This window comes from Diuraphis noxia, unplaced genomic scaffold, assembly GCF_037042655.1.
Source record: "Diuraphis noxia isolate RWA-SAM2 unplaced genomic scaffold, SU_Dnox_SAM2 contig0008, whole genome shotgun sequence".
In the NCBI taxonomy this organism is placed as follows: Eukaryota; Metazoa; Arthropoda; class Insecta; order Hemiptera; family Aphididae; genus Diuraphis; species Diuraphis noxia.
This window is the reverse complement of record NW_028301718.1, coordinates 4,406,494-4,425,531: the sequence shown is the minus strand read 5'-3', so window position 1 is coordinate 4,425,531 and position 19,038 is coordinate 4,406,494. Positions and strand designations below refer to the sequence as shown.

At 30.6% G+C, this 19,038-nt stretch overlaps 1 protein-coding gene across 3 annotated transcripts in view; it reads left to right on the top strand.

Moving 5' to 3' along the window:
* The window catches only part of LOC107161979 (uncharacterized), a 59,871-nt gene that overhangs the window by 35,787 nt on the left and 5,046 nt on the right, over window positions 1–19,038 (top strand). For 2 of the 3 annotated variants that reach the window (XM_015508647.2, XM_015508645.2), the window contains 4 exons: window positions 11,845–12,063; window positions 12,509–12,850; window positions 12,945–13,352; window positions 16,747–17,627. In XM_015508647.2, coding sequence (XP_015364133.2) covers window positions 11,845–12,063; window positions 12,509–12,850; window positions 12,945–13,352; window positions 16,747–17,627 — 1,850 coding nt within the window. Of the gene's footprint in view, window positions 1–6,337; window positions 6,742–11,844; window positions 12,064–12,508; window positions 12,851–12,944; window positions 13,353–16,746; window positions 17,628–19,038 lie in introns of those variants that run through there. The other variant, XM_015508648.2, reaches the window with a different exon arrangement.

The window sequence follows — 19,038 nt, the reverse complement described above, 5'->3', positions numbered from 1 at the left end:
CATTGATATATTCGCTCACGATACAGAATCTGCAATTTAAAACCGCAATATTAAATATATACCATTGTAGTTATAACTTATAAGTATACAAAAGTATGATTTGCATATAAAACATCAGAAACTATTGTGATTTATTGTTCATTCAAAATCAAATCTGTTTGACGTACATGAGTCCGTCGTACGTGTGAACAGATATTATGTGTTTTTAAATTGATATGTCGTGAATTAATTAAAATATAAAGTATAGTGTTCGACAATTTTATTACCGGAAACCATTAAAACCAAACAGATTTATTGTCTAAAAATCGTTTAAATTGTTCAACATGTCTAATAGTATATATTCCGCTATATATTTAATTCGTTATTAATATTATAAAATATTTAATAATATAATTATAATGAAGAATCGTATACAAATATTATTATTTATTATGACGCGCAAGACGTATAATAATAATAATATTATATATTATCATAATAGGTGTTCAATTTCTTTCAAGTTCTTTCGAAACCGTCCATTATGCGTTGTATCGTGCATTGACATCGCGTCGCATATCCTGTGAACGTCCTGCAATGATTGCCTACATAATATGCTGTGCGATGTTATAAGTTTTGTCAGTTTTGATCTATAACACGTACGTGACTGGCGCTATAATACGCAAGTATTATATTCGTTACGCTCTATATACTTCGATGATCGTATTTATTCAAATGTCGCAGTGATATCGTATGTATATATATGTATAATGTATTAAGTGCTGTGGATATAATATGTATGAACGTTGCATAATATTCGTCATCAAACATACATTATTCGTACGGCAATGTCATTGTACAAAACACGATATAGGCACTACCTATACCGGCTATACCTGACTAACTATTATATACAGAGTGATTCACCAAGCATGATCCTCCTATGTTTTCCCTTTATTAATGAATTATTCAAATTTTAATTTTTGGAATTTTTAAGTAGATTTATTACTATTAAGAACTATATTTTCATAATATTAGATTTAATAGCCATATTGCCATTTAAGCATTGTTCTGTGGTGAACCATTATTTCCAACGTAAATCCTATCTTTTTCTAACAAATAGTTACTCGGATGACTTTTTTGAAATGTTGATGCACCTACTTATAAATTCTAAATCGAAACCCGAAAAAGTATAGTTTTTGATTCATTTAACTTTTCGTACTAAGGACAATAGGCCCGTGATAATGAATTTAGAATAAATGAGGTTATAATGATATGAAAGTTAATTTAGTACCTAACTATTATGATATTAATTTATCAATATTTTAAAATTTGTAAACTAATTACTTTTGATTAAAATAAATAAGTATAGGTCAATATAATTATATCATTTTATATTTTTGTGAAACCTTTTTTAAAGATTATTATCCTACATTTATGTACTTAAATTATATTATATTGGAAACCACTTGTTCAAATTTTGATCTTAATATATCGTGATGTTCAATAAATTCATCTCATTAGGTAACAATATTAACTGGAAAAAAAACGTTGGTTCTCTTTGAAAAATGAAGTTTGTATCGCTAGTTGCCATGGCAAATTTATTAAATGGTATTACAAATCTAAATAATTGAAAATATGCTTCTAAGTATGTTTAAATATTTAATAATACTCCAACAATCAGAATTTCATTATCAAAGTAAAATATAGGGTTGAGCATGCTTGGTGAATGGTGAATCATCCTGTATACTCTAAATATAACGTCATAGTGACGACTATCACAACAAAGTTATATTACAATATATGATCATAATATCAGATTTATAGATATTATGGTGTTGGTGTAGGTTATACACGTAATGAAAAGGATAATATTTGCTCGGTATCGCGGAAAGATAAACATCTTTAACAGTTTTATTTTGTACACGATTACATTTATTTTGACGAACTGTTTAGGTTAGGTTAAATACGATATTCTGGGTTCAAAAAACTAACAAATATTATACAATATTGAAATGATTTTTCTCTCTTTCACTGTAATATATTATATTGTATATTATGTAGTTCAATTATTATTCTTAATATTGTTCGATTATTAACGAACGGTCAAATGGGACACCCGTCTATAGCTATAGCTGCCAATAGCAACGAATGCTCAACTGTAGGACAACAATAACAATCATAATAATAACTATGGTCCTATAGACCGCGTATTACAGCTATACAATGTTCACCATACGCCGTCGTTACGTAACGTATCCATTATTTGTGATTTTTTCTCTCCATGCAAGACCATAATATTATTATCTACGCGCGTGTCTACATAATATGCTATGGTTACAACTTTACAAGAGATACTTCTGCTTCGATCGTATCTCTGTTTTATAGGTATATGTATAATATAGTATAAATACGTATTTAAACGCACGGACCTGCAGTGCTTGTACCTACCAACATTTTTTCATTTTGGATTTACAAGTCCGCAACAGCCATATAATATATACGCCCCGAGGAGTGTGCGGTGCAATTTAGTTTCGTCCGGCGCACATGCATAAAGTGCGGCTCGTTAAGAGCTCAAAATGAAACCGGTTTTCGAAACAATTTCTTTAACCACTACCCCTTGTGTGCGCTGCTTGCGATAGGCTACTTACGTGAGATTGCGAAAATATTTATATTTTTTAATCATTTCTTCGAGATCTATTTAATGGCGGTTTTTCTTCTTACATGTCGCGCGCACTTCCTTAACACGTGTACGATCATGCGCGCATAACATTATCTGAAGCTCGTGGTTTACCTATGTATAATATCAGCGAGTACATATGTTTACTTTTTTATAATACTTTTACGCGCCAAGTATCAGATTTTCGTGACTATTGCTACTATAATTGTGCACATATCAAGAGGACAAGAGGTATATAGCTGTTATATATATATATCATCATAACTTGTCAAACTCATTAAGAAACTATATAGGTATAAATACAACTATACGATATACAAATTAATAGCCACCCCACACTTTTTGTACCATTTATTTTGAATATTTATTCAGAATTCAGACTAATATTAATTCAAAATATCTGATTATTCTTGTATAATGCTTGTATCCCCGGTGGGTTGGTATTCAAATTCTGTAATCGGATTCAATATGTCAATTCGAGACGACGCATTTTTAATTTTTTAATAATATGGTTATTATCGGTTGAATATATTAAATTATTTTATATGTTTGAAACGTGCAATTACAGCATGTTTAATATATTACAAATTGATTGATATCTGCAAGTATATTATAACAAATTTTATAAGGTAACGTAATTTGTGTAGTGGAATAAAATCGTTTTAATATCGTATGCGCAGACAAAATGCACTTAATTATCATTTCATAATATTATTCTCTTTACGTGCATTCGGTGTATATTTCTTCCATAATATGAAACATAATATAGTATATAGGAACTGCATTTTATACGTAGTCATAAATCGACTAACCTAATAATTTGCTTGTTGCTCCTACATACCTTAATTGCACCTACTGTAGGAATTTCACTACACACAAGAGTCGAGTCGATTTACGACTTTTGCTAATGTAGTAATATGTAAACCGTTTGTCTTTTGACTCGTGCGTTCTGTATTTTTTTTAATGCTGTCTGTATTTCTCATATATTGGTGTCGTGAAAACCGGGTTTTTTTGTGCTTATAACCATTTGCTTTCTACCAGCGGCGTTCACGACCCGAACAGTCGACGCAAAATTGGAATTTCGTGTTTACTCGGCAAATTAACTGATTCACGGGCTTTTATATTTGAACAGTTATGTACATAATGTAAAGTACGGAAAACCTGTTTATAATATTTTTTTTATTGTTGTTAAAAACAACTATGCTCGGTCGAAATATATGTATTTAGCTAATTTTCTAAATAACAGCGGTGGTATAATTCCCGTCACCCGGAGACACCACACCCGTTGCAGGCATTATATCTATATAATGTATTTTTCTTACCACTTTTATATTCTGCGCTTCCCAAGGTGAGCCACTGCACTTGGTCTGTGGTTTATTATTCGTCGGACAGCACTCAAAACGGGGAAATAATATATACGATTGCGGGTACATAATGTAGTACGGATCTGCCCTCGTGTTTTATCACTTGCACGAACGCATACCTACGTGCAATTTCACCAAAAGTTCGGTTTCATATACATTGTGCATGTGTAGCCTTGAAAAAAATAAACATATATTTATTTTAGTGTGTATAAATTATTTAATACTAATTTACTAAATAAAATAAATATTACTGTATATTTTGCTTAAAAATTGTGTATAATATTGTAGAATTGTGTGTTTTTGGAAAATTAATAGGCAGTGAATTTTTTTATTATTAGGTATACCATAATAATATTATATCAGTATAACATCTATAAATGAAGTATCTACTACCATTCGTTATGAATAGCTTATTTGTCTTGTTTTTAAATATAATAACCAGATCAATAATGTTTATATTAAATGCTACTATTTTACTAAAATCACTGGTACCTATATTTAATTTGTTTAATGTAATTTATTGTTTAGTATTTATTAAACAATAAACTATGATGAGCTAATAGATTCTATAATTTGTAATATATTATTTTTTATGTAAATTATTACATTTTTGAAACAAATAATAGTTTTTGACTATGCGCATCTGCCTTTAAAACCCAAATGATTACTAAACGTTACTTATCAGATGATTTTGCTATCATTATATTATCCAATAATTCAGTCTTTGTCAATAAATTCTTTAACATAACTTTTTAAGTAATATATTTGTGAGTATAATTTTTAATTTAATTATTAAGAGTTTTAAATTCTATACAACATCTTAAGACGGGACGCTTATATCACATTATAAATTGTATTAATACCCCCATGTATGGCTTGTATAAATAACGATAAAGCCAATTAAGGTTTAAGCAACATTATAGACGCATTTACGCAAATTAGGTAGGTAGTTATTTTCAAAATATTGTAAATAATCATTAGCTCTAAATATGGATAAGATATATTTAGGATTTAAAAAAAAACTCATTAAAACAGAAGTTGTCTATATATTGTTGATTTTTCTCTTTTGATAGTTTCTTGGGAGCTATGAAATAAGTTCATTAAACATAATGATAAGTATAAATACAATTTTCAGCAATAATTAAATTATCTTACTAATTATGGTAATCATTGTTCATCAATTCATCATACATTTTGGTTGTATCTAAAATACATCAACACTTAAAGAACAATTCAGAAAAATGTTTTTCATGTTAACTTGTGTACTAAGCGAATAATTGTCATAACCTGTAATTAAACATTAAATAACACATATTTTGTATGCATATAATATATCGTTTTGTAATATACTTTAAACTATAAAAAACTGTTACCATAAACGATTTTGTTGGATAAATTATTTGTACTGAATTTTAATTGAAAATTAATAGAAAATATTAACTGATGACACAGAATATGTTATTTTAAAAACCCTTACATTAATTGTACAAAAATAGCTGAGTATAATTATTAATTATTAGGTACCTACTTATCGAATAATAGAGTAATATTATTAGTATTCATAAACTATGATATGTCTCCAAAAAATAATTAAGTATATATAATACCCTAATATAAAAAATCGTCTTTCGAGCGAATCGACCTGTGTAACGCGTTCGATTTCTAAACGATTTGGCGATTTTCCCATTGTACGCGTATCCGTATATATTGCATTATAATTTCATTGATGTTGGCTTAAAAAAATATAACATATAATTACTAGACAAAAAGTTTTAAAAAAATCGATCACAATGCATAATATTCATATAGGTACTATATTCGTGTATTATGCAATATGCATTATTATACTTACACCGTCGGTGGTATCTATAGGCATATATATAAAGTATATAGGCATATAATATAATATAATAATAACATTGGCGCGTGTAATCACGTCTCGGTCTTATTGTCCGCCTGCAGTCTATACGGAATTCTTGGAGACGCGAAGGAGGGAGTGAACGGCAGAGAAAACTGAAATATTAGAAAACCCGACGGACGCGGCGGCGGTGACAGCGACAGCGGCGAGCACACCACTGCTGTAGCATCAACGACGACGATGGTTGGAGGGAAGGAATATAATAATAATGCACTTATATTATTATATTTACGTGTACACATACGTGCGACGAAGGAGTAAAAAAAAAAACCGAGAGTCGGCGGCCGATCGATCGGGTCGTATATAATAATAACCGGTGTTCTACTACCACACGGGCGAGCGTGCGCGCGCCAGACAGCGTATATGTTGTGTTATATACATTGTAACGCGTCTAGTCCAGTCCGTGTAATTCCGGTGAACCGGATGGGTGTCCGTCGGTGTGATACAGTCGTGTGTTTTCGTAAAATATCGTTGTGATATTTAATCGAATCGTATGTAAACCTACAATTATTAGTGTCGAAATCAGTATACCTACGACGACGACCGCACGGTTTATTGGTGTATAATTTCGTTTTATAAAATAATAGTATACCGTGGTTCAGTCCCGGGCGACACCGTAGAGACGTGCTAGATTCTGCAGACAGGCATAATATATAATATTGTATAGGACTATTATACGTCGCGATCGCCGTAGTCTGTACCACCATATAGTCCGCGCAAGACAATCGGCGCGTGGGCCGTAATATACCTACACCGCGGCGGGATGTGTACATTATATGGTATATTTAACAACAGCTATAACGGTAAGTGTGGCATTTCCGAACTTGTTCTTGATATGATAAATATCATATTATGAATTATCATGCGTTTAATGTTATTTATCCGATGATAGGCGAAAACGAAAATATATAAATGCGACCTAAAGTTTCATGACGCGCCCGTTACTTGCAAGTACTATATTATATTGTATACCTAGGTACTCATATGTATATATATATACCGTGTATTCACCAATTTAGGGAACACTGAATTTCTTGGCCGTATTATTACGGTTAGGTTAGGTATTATTATTAGAGGTATATATTATAGCTGAGGTAGCGCAGCCAACGTGAAATCAATTTTTGAGGGGGAGGAGCTTGATGTCGACATTTTGACGACAATATTATACGAGGCGCTCGCCTGCAGTTCGTGTATTGTAAGCATTTGTATTTGGCGAATGATCTAATCGAATATTGATATTGGCATTATTAGTCATATTAATTGTTAATATATTATACGAGTATAAATTATTATACATAGTATACCTACATGCCTACGGTGGTAAATAAATGCATTGTGATCCCGTCGTTTTTGTGAACAAAAAGAAATGCTTTTAATTATCGATTCAATTAACATACTTTTTTAAACACTGCTTGCAGTGCTTACACAATACGAATTGTTTTGGTACTAGGTATGTATAAATGTATAATATATTATATTTATTTTACTGTTGTTCCCATCACTTGTAACCGGGTATTTAGGCTGATGATAAATTATCGTCCAAACAAACGTGCATATATTTATAATTATTTAATAACCCTCCAAATTATACACACTTAAAAATAGCCAAATGCCTTCAGATGAAACGCTATTAACAACAAAAACAAGGACAACAATAAAACGTCAAAAATAACCTTCTTTGTTTTTTTTAAAAAATATGTAATAGAAATAGAAAAATAATGGATACTCACGTTGTACTCTTGTACTATTAATATACAGTATTAATTGTATAGGTACGCGTGTGTACGGTCTAAGAGAGTATTTTCTCGTGAAAAATTCAGCTAATCCTATCGTGGACCGTCGTGGTATAGCCATTATTTCTCACGTATACAATATCGCCTCCGCGTAGGCGTGCGTTCAAGTCTCTGCAGCATCGACACGGGTCCAACGACTTCTAGTTGTCTGGGATTTGTAAATAATGGATTCTGACCACCGTGTATAACATTATGTCGATGTAGGTTCTTTTTTAACATCACTGTGTATTCATCAATTAAAATATTATATTATTATTATCTCGTACTAAATATAATATTGTAGAAGCAATTATAAAATGACATTCATACATCAACAAAAATTTATAATATGATGATATACAGAGACATTAAAAAATATAAGAAGAAAATAGTTTTTATTTTAGTCCAAAATTATATTTAAATAACCAAAAATGAATTACTATATTTTCTAATACAAATATATACATACTTATATTTAAACCGTTTAAATTTCTAATTTAATAATGTGTATGTATAATATGATACAGATTGTATATTACTTGTAAAAAAAAATAATATGTTTAAATTGTTTGAATTAATGACGACTCGATAAAAAAAACCATGTTTATATATGTGATTATAATGACTATATAGTATAATATAATATAATATAATATATTATGTAAAGACAATCAATGATTTTGTTTACTACGAATTTCATTTTTTATAGCTCTTCTGCCGGTGTTAACCGAAACGGAACCTGCACAACCTATATAATCACTGTTGATATTATATAAAGCCCAATGTCAGTTAATACTGTTTATAATATACTAATTTAGTATACGCTACTATATGTATATAAAATACTTAATATGTTCACAAAATCATAAAATACCTGTATCTGATCATTCGATATCTATATTCTGTATAGTTACTCGTATTTTGTATAGTGCCTAGATAATATAATATACCATCACACGGTAATTTCAGATGTTTCGGTGGGTTACGGGTGTCGGTATACAAAGTTTTTATGAAAGTACCGAGGAGAATTCTGTAAACGCCTCTCGAAGGTATACAACAGCATACCTACACGAATAAAATTGTATATAATACAATTTTTTTTTCGAAGTGTATACTGTATAATGATAAATATCCTTTGATATCGGTTATACTAGCTATGACCAAAGATAAACCACGAACAGAATATCCATATTCCGTGACCGGACTTAAGAAGGAATTCGGACCCCGAGGACATGAATATACACGCGATATGAAAAACGTTACCAAGGTTGCCTGTTTTTTGATATCATATGAAATATTGTAGGTATCTATAATATATAAATAACGTATTTAGTTGTCCACAGTATGCCAGTCTTTCCAGGCAAACATTGCAGTCATTAGGTTTTGAAAGTATAGAAACACTAAGTGAAACTAAATAATTTTCAACTGATATAATAATAATTATATTGATATCAGTTTTCGTAAAAGATGTTACATCCTGTACAAAAATGTTCAGAGTTATTATAACTACACACTGACTGAAAGTAGGTGCTGAGCGCTGACCACAGCACGTATTCCGAAAACGATTAACGTTTGGTCGTATGCACACAAACCATTGTTATTTGTTAGAGGTCCCTTTGCCAAACAGCTAGTTTTCGCTGATTTCTTAATGTTAGATACCCATAACTACCTATATATGCTGCAGTACAATATATACATACATAATTAAGTTGAAAGTGACTATTATCATATGTAGTTTTGGACACACATAACATTTGCAATATCTGTATAGCACGCCTATATATAAATACAACATTTCACTACACGATATCATCGTCTCCAATAAAATTTAACAAAAAATATTGGTACCTAATAGTATATACTTACATAAAAAAAAGAAAAATATAAACAAATATATTTTCTAATTTATCAATTCACGTATATATTGTTTATTGTATATATTTGATTGTAAGTAGGTATATAGCCGTATAGGTTATCAATTTGAATGCCAAAATATACCTATCTGATGTTAGAAGAAACAATAAATACTCGAGGAGAAGATAATATAGCTCATAATAATATATTAATATGTATTATGATAAAATAAAAAAGCGTGTACTAAGGAAAATATATTACATAAATAAATCCATCACATGCATTTAAGCTCGACGGGAAAAATTCATATTATTTTTTATTAATGATAAATCAACACAGTTAGCTGTAGTATAATATAAATAAAATGAAACCATATTATAACTAAATTTCTGTGTTAAGTGCCTTTCAAAAACACATAGGTACTTTATAATAGCGCGTGTCCTAATAGGATGACACCTTAACGGTGATGTGTTCTAGTCGTCTGTCATTATTGCATTGTATGTGTCCCCGTCTCCATAAAATATTATATGATGCATTGACGCCTATGGCTGTCGTGACAATGGAAAATACTCCGTTAAAGATAACATTTTGCACCGTTTTTCATATATACAGGCTGGTACACGATACATTTCAGTCGCCGTGGCATTCGACACGGACACATTTTACTATCGCAATAATACATTGGTATAATACCATAGAGTTGAGGCAACAATATATAAGCAACCGATAAACGCATTTGTATGATATATATAACAATAATATAATATTTATAATATGTTGTTTTGTATTGGACTTTGTGATCACGTTTTGGTCGTAAACGACGCTGCATTAAACTATTTTACCATTTTACCAAACTGTGTAAAGCCGAAAAGGTCAATCACATGGCCATGATTGATTCGTAGGAATCCGCCTGCAGAGTGAAAGTGTCGGGGCTTCAACGATAATATTCCAACCGCACAGACATATTATTCGATGTTATTTACGTAGATCAACGAACTAGAATATAATAATAATAATAATAATAATATAGTATATTATATCAATCGACTGCTAAATTGGTATATGCCATCTATATATGTTACTTATATACATAATGGTAGATTATTATTAGTCGCACGCGCTCTTTGACATAAGCCCCACGTGAATTTATCCAGACTATCAATTGAATAACAATAAAACGGAAAATTATAATCGTATTAAAGATTGGCTTTATGTATATATTATGATGTACAGCCATCATCACATACTGAATCGTAATAATATTTTTAAACACCGCTGCATACTTTATTAATATACAATATTACCCATTACATGTTGGCTAGCTGTTATACCTATACAATACCGTCAATTTACCCCCGAGCCGCCAATAGATTTTATTTACATCATTAATTTATATCTTCTGTCCATTGTACACTGCAACTAAAAAATATGTTTGGCATTGATTAATACAAGTAGAATTGCTTCCAACGTCCATCACACATGCCTATCCAAAGCGCAATCCAACCTCAATAGTATCATTATTATTGTAATGGGGTTTATCGGAATTCCATATTATGTTCTTTATTGTTAATTTAAACGTCCTTCATATGACGTGGCAGTGACCTTCATAGTCATAAATATTCCAGTCATAAACAAACAGTTAACAAGGGAATAGTTGTACATGTCTCTACACACTTACGATATAAGCAGATACATGTGTATAACTATTACCTACCAAATAATATATATATATATATATATATATATATTCTGTAGAATAAACCACGCTTGTTTACATAATTAGACTATATAGTTGAGCTGAGTAACCTAGTTGGTCAAAAGATCGTCAATTATATTGTTGATACAACGCTATATTTAAAATTAATATATTTATTATTATGTGTATTTTTGTATATGATTAATGATTATACTGAAAAGTTATTCTAATAAATTGATTAATATTTATATAATTCCAAAGACTGGACTGGGCAAATAAATTGAATTGCAGTGTTTTTACGTACCTATTCAGTATTCACGTATATTATGAACATGATAATGAAATTAATAGAAACTATTATTAAAATATTTTACACGGAAAATAACGAGTTGATCACTTAAAAATTACTTTTAAGTATCAAGAGGTAAAAAATATGAAATATTATGTACTAAAAACGTTTTCAATTTTGGTTTGATAATTAATAACTGCCATTTTTCATAAACTATGTTATTAAACATTTGGAAAAAATAATTGTATGATTTAAAAATATACTTACATCAGCTTTCTTTTATTTGTTGATATAGGCCTACCAAGAAGCAATACAGAGCAAGCGAGACATCCGTGAGGCTCTTGAAGAAGCCAATCACAAGTTGGTCCATGTAAATAGCACTGGACCTAGGGTAGTGCATCAGAGTACCAAAAATAAAAAAGTGACAGACACAGAAGATACCAGACACACAAGAGAAGTTCAAAAAGATGGTAAAATCGTTACCGAAACATCAAAAACCACCGAACATGAAGAGGTAACGTATTTGTAAATTAAATGATTTAATACATTTTATCCATTCAAAAGTGTAGGTAATAGTAAATTAAAAGTTCTAACTAAAATTGATTACTTTAAATATGTAAATATAATTATACTTTTATTATTTAATATACTTAAATATATATAAATATAAATATTTTATTCGTTTATTAATCAACAGATAATTTTTACACAGTACAATATGCATTTTACTTTCGCAAATTAATATTACAAATAATTAAATTTATTAGAGCCTATTTCTAGTTTCTATATTCACTATTGGCACATGTTTCTTTTAGAAAACAGTTCTATCGTTTGGACTAAGTGACTATATTATTAGAGTTGTATTTGACTGCAGATTTATGAATTTCAATAATTAATAATACGACTGTTTAACGTTATAACTGCAATTGGTATTATAATAATGAATTGTGTTTTCATAGGTAAATGGAGTTGATGAACCAGACAGTGTTCCGTTGCCACCTTCAGCACTACAAGAGTCGTTGCGTGAAAGTTCGCATCGATACGCCAAGACCAAGGATCAAGAGTTGGTTGAGTATTTAGCGGACGGTGAGAAAATTGGAGAGCAAATGCGTTACGAAGCGACCAACGAAGAAGGAGATCGACTTGGTGATATCAATCAACTGCAGATGATGACAAATGCGGGTGAATTGGTAGGTTGGGAGAGCTTATCGGAAAGAATACGCAAGATGCGTGATAGACAACAGCATCCGGTTGCCGGGAAAACTCTAGCTGACTTCGATGAAGAAGAACGTACAAGAAAAGTTAGTATAGTAAACTATTATAACTATACATATTAATAAATTACTTCTAAATTATAATTATTATAATTTTTTAATAACTTTTTTTTTTTTATAGGTGGAAACAGCTAAATGGCTAGAGCATCATTTTGGCAGCGAATCAACTAGGTCGTCTACCGGAAACTTATCAGAAGAAGAAGAAGAGGATAATCGAGGTCATCAAAAGACTACGTCAAATAGTTTCATAAATGTTACTATGAAATCAACAGAAACGCCAGCCAATGGATACTTCAAAGGAGTGTCTGAATGGAAAAATAATGATTCGCCACCTATCAGGCCCCCGATCAGAAAAAAAAGAGAACAAAAAACCGAAATTATTAAAAACTCTGTTAATGAATTAGAGTCATCTCCATTGTTCAATTCAGTACAACAAAGGGTCCAGGGATACGAAATGACAAAAGATAAATTGTCTGGACGGAATGCGATAAATGGTTTTAACCAATCGCATCACAATGGATATGTTCAGGTGAGATATCCGTTAACCATTCGCAATAATTTTGTTGATAATTTTGAATATACCTAAATTGAATAATATTTTATTTTTATATAAATACAAATAATACATAGTGTAAAAAATATGTTATAATATGTAAAAAAGGTGACTTGCGCCTCAGCTAGATATGTAGTAGGCAATACACACAAACACAAAATCATTAGTACTTAAGTAACATTAAATATTGTTAGATGAAATCTAAAGCCCCATTGTAGTTGATAAATAAGAATACCTCGACATTGGAAGAATATCAAATACTCAATTAAATTTATTGTTAACCACTTATCTTGGTCAACCCCCAAATTTAAGATACAAATATTTCAAGAATGCACTCTTCGATTGAAATTCGATATGGAAGCCAATAACAAGCGTGAAGATGTTTTAGATAAACATCTGAAGTAAAAAAAAAAAATAACTGAAACGTAAACCACACCCTAAAATATCAAATATACCTACCTATAGTAACAGTAGTACCTACAGATAATAAACTGATACACTAAAGCTAAATTTATACCTGCTATCATTGATAGACCACTATACAATATCAATAAACTTTATGTTGATTATGATAATTTCAAATTTATGATATAAAATCATTTTCAAGTATTATATTAATCATATTAATAGCTGTAAAACATAACATTAATTATTTTGTTTAATATAGATTATAGATACGAATTTTATAATAAAAAGTGATGTCAATATTATCAATATGTACTATACAAATATACGTGTCATCTACATAAATTTTAACACAATACATTTTTTCTTTTAATAAAAAAAACAATTAAATTCAGATTTTTTAAGTGATAAATTATTCATATTTTATAACTATATAGCCATATAGGTACTTATTACATTAATAATTTTTTATTTATTTGAATGTTTCTCTGTAATATTATGATAAAATCAATTAGTTTTCACAAAACCACAATATTTAGTTATAATTCCTCATTTAAGATAGGTAGTCTAAATTATTGTAGTTCATTGTAATCTTATTTAAAAAGTGATATAATATTTCTGTGATGTTAAAAATATTTGTATCATTAAATATTAATTTTTATTGTAATTTCTAAGACAAATTGTCATAAAAGTTAATTTTTAAGCATTAAGATATACCTAAAATTTAATTTCATACACTTTTTATAACAAATTAATAATTTTGGTGTTAAATAAGTATAAAACATTTTAAAGCGTCATTACTTATTGCCATATTCGATACAAATTTCGATAATGTACGATATTTGATACTTTAAGTGATAAATCATATCTTTGTTTCTTATAATTCTTATAAGTATTTTAAATGATGGTGATAATCCATATTACATCACTGTAATTAAATTTATCTATTGACTATTTTGTACATTTTTGTCAACTATTTTGACTGCCAGTGTAATTAATTGAATATAATATTTAGTTAAAATATTTTATCTAGGTACGTTTGAAACAGGCAATAAAATAAAAGGATAATTCATTTAAAAATATCAGTTTTGTTGCACATGTATGTTATGTATATAGGTAGTAAAATATTATGGATTATAATATGTATATTGTATAATGTATAATTTGTAATAGCTATGATAGTTTAAAGTAATAAATAAACAGGTTTATAAGATGTATTGTAATACCATTCTTCGAATAATTGTTTTATAAGATATAGATAAATATTTTACATTTTCATGTAGGTATATCAAAATTAATAAAATCCACGTTAACATAGTATATTTGTTTTCTTATAAGTTATAATTTATTTTAAATCTATAGTTAATCGTATTAAGAAATTGTTGAATATACATTATACTTCCTAATTAAAATTGTTGATGAAGTACTTTATGTGAATTAGATTCTATGTCTATAGTTTTATACCGATAGCTAATAAAAAAAAAAAACAAGATTCTATGTATAATATTATCACCATGGGCACCTTTAGTCCATAAGTAACTTTTCAAGAGGGTCAAAACAACAGAATTCTTAAATGTTTTATTTTATGCTATCAACATAATTCTAATATTTATTACATTTTAAATTCATATAATTTTTTTCCAGAGGGGGGAAATTGCCCCGTCATGACCCCCCCCCTTCCAAATGGGCGCCTATGACTATTATCACTAAGGCTCTCAATTGTATGCATTTGGATATTTTTATTTATTAAATTAAAAAATAGCTAGGTAAGATACAAATTTGAATCTTAATCTAATGTGTTGGAGTGTTGGTATGCAAAATTAAATGTTGCATATTTGGAAAATTTTTAATTTGTATGCATATTTTAGTATTTTTCTAAAATATAATGCATATTATTTATGAAAAAATAGTACCTATTTTATTAAGTTATTAATACTAATACTTATAACGCTAAGTCATACGTACAACTCGCGGATGTGAAAAAAAACTTAGCTGAAAATCGACATGCATTTTTATTTGAAAATATAACCAAGTCTTTAATAGTTAACTGTAACTCTCCATGTAATTTTGAAATTTTATAAAAATATATTAAATTTGTTTCGATTGATTTTTGTTCGTGAATTTTTATTTAGATACAATATACAATATTGAATACATCATACAAAATACAATTAAGTTATATCAAATTTAATTCGTTTTTTTATTCCATATTAATTATTTAATGAATTATATTCATTTTTAAACTAAATAAATTTAATTAAAATGCATTTTTGTTTACATATTTTCACATATTTTTGCATATTTGAATGAAAATCAGTGCACATATGCATGCATATTTCGTACATTTTTAGTGCATATAATTCCGGGCCCTAATTATCACTAATAATTGATTCAATATAGGTAAATTGTCTAAACGTGCTGTAACTATATATGTATAGGTTATGCAGTGTGAATAATAAAATAGTTAATACAACACTCGTATCAATCTTCTGTAAAGATTATAATATGTTTTAAATACGTTAACGGAAGCAAACCGTTTTTTACCAGTTTATACTTACATTATAAGCGTGCATTTTGCTTAAAAATATTCCATATGTAGTCACGTTATTTTCATAAAAATAGTAACTTTACGCCTCTAACCATGGTTATGGTTATTTAATTGCACATCACCTGCAGCAGCAGTAATACTGTTATAATGCGACACGACGATTATTCTGCTGCAATGGGTCTAACCGGGAAGGGAGGGAGTTAGGAGGAGAAGGAGGTCTTAAACTTTATGGATAAAAAAAAATCTTCTTGTTCTTAATACAATATATAATTATAACAATAAAAATGATGTAATAATGACAATAATAATAATAATAATAATGACTATGACGATTATTGCGTTGAACGACGAGTTAATTTTTTAATTTTTTTTTCATTATTATTTATTATTATAACCATGTTTTTCCTATTCCCGCAGACTACAGCTGCCGACCGACGTCACGACGAAACCGATTCGCCGGCGCCGTCGGACCCGTACCGGTCGTGGGACCACCGCCGGCGGCGATCGGCGGACGGCCATCGCAATAACAAACCGACGGCCGCGGTGGCGCCAGAACCGAAACCAGACTATTCGCCGGAACCCGAACGGCGGGCCAGCAACGGGTCGTCGACGGCGGGCGGACGTTCGAAAAAGGTGTACCAAAAGACGAGGTTTGCGGCGGATGCGCGACCGGCGCCCGACAACGGCGGCAACGGTAAACAGGAGCGGAAGAAATCGTTCGGCGAATCGTTCCGGCGGCTGGTGGGCAAGTTCACGGGCGGGCACGGCAACAAGTCGGACGCCGATCGGAAGAAAAACCGGAAGAAACCGGAATCGTCCGAGCGACGGCACGCCGACAGCGGCGACGACGGCGACTACGGTTACGACGGCGACGACGGCGAGAACACCTACAGGAGTTACGACGGCGGCGTCAGGCCAGCCGCTGACCGCCATCAACGGTTGTTCGGCAGCACGCAGACGTTGGACAGACACCGAGCTGGACGGACGGCCGACAACAAACGTAGCAATAAGGCGCGCGACGACGACTACGACTACGACGAAGACGACAACGACGACGACATTGACGGGTACAACGGGCACCGCGGTCAGCACGTCAGAGGACAATCGCCGGTGATGAACGGCGGTGGCAGGACCGGCAACGGAGTGCACAGATACTATTTGGGCGAAGATCCGTTCGGAGGTAGCATTTACGGCCGCGAGAGGGAATACGACGGTGGAAAGCGCAGATCGCACAAGAAGAACGGCGGCGGCACTTACGACTCACCGCAACACAATCACCAAACTCATTACGTCCAGAGGTAATATCAAAATCCCTGCCACGTTATTATCCTTAAGTTTTTACCTGCGTCGCTCCAGGTTAGGGCAGATCCTGAAATGTATAGGTTTTTGCCTTTCCACCACGACAGTCTTATTTGTTTTTTCATCGTTACCGCACACTAACTCGATAACGTATAGTTTTAAACTTTTCGGCGAATTTTTTTTTTACCATCATATAATTATTACGATAATTCAACCTCAAGTCACAAGACTAAAGTTTATATTAATTATTGGAAATTTAATTCTGGCGATTATTTAAAAAAAATTTATTTTAATACAGCCTATTATAGTCGAGTACGGAGTAACTAATACCAGTGTACTGCTATCATGCATAATATCAAAGTAATCGTATTTTTACTTTTCGTTTTAGTTATTTAGTTCGTAGAATACTAATTATTTGATCTCACACTATTAAGAAAATATAATATAATAACTGTTATAAACTTATAACTGTTGTAAGACAAATAATTGAACAAAGGATCCGAGTACCTAACCTTCCTATTTATTGTGATGTATTTTAAACTTTATTTTTTTTATAATACTTCATCAAACATTTTATAATATTTAACTCTGATAAGTGATAACAGATAAATATATAAGCTATATTTCTTACTTTGCCATTTTGATCTAGTTATCGAATAGATTATGTTGTATTACTATATTTACTAATTATATAAATGTAAAATATACATACCTAATCAGTTATTATCATAGAGTATAAAATATAAAAATTATTTTACTAAAACAGCGTCCTAATGATATTTTTAATATAATATCCTAATGTATTATTGGACTTAGCGACAATTAATTATTTGTATTATGTAAAAATAGTATTAGGTGGCTCAATTTTTGTTTTTTTTATCTTAATTCATAATAAAATAAATTAATATTACTTCGCGTTTATCTAAATATATTTATGCATAACCCATATAATATATCTTTTAACCTACGAATCATATACTCCGTCACCACTCATGTTAACTATTGATACTTATCGATTTACAATTTTCGGTCGATATTATTTCGTTACAATGACAATGATTATAAATAATAAAAATCCGAGATCATTTCCATTGTTATTGTGTATACGATTCAGCATCACAATATGGCAACAAAAAAACGATGGCCCTACGCTTTACAAGTCGTATCGTAACAATCAACCGTGTATAACATTATTAGCATAGAATAGAACACTCCTTTAAATATTAAAACGCCAACATGATTATTAGCCTGTTTTTTTTTTTTTGTATCTACAAGGAGGCTGGCGAAAATTGATAAACGCACACGGACTTGATTGTCAGTGCCGTGTGCTAATATCTTAAAAAGGCGAAACCTGTTTTTATTTTTTTAAATAAAGTATTTACATTAATTGCTACAAGCTGATTTCGCACG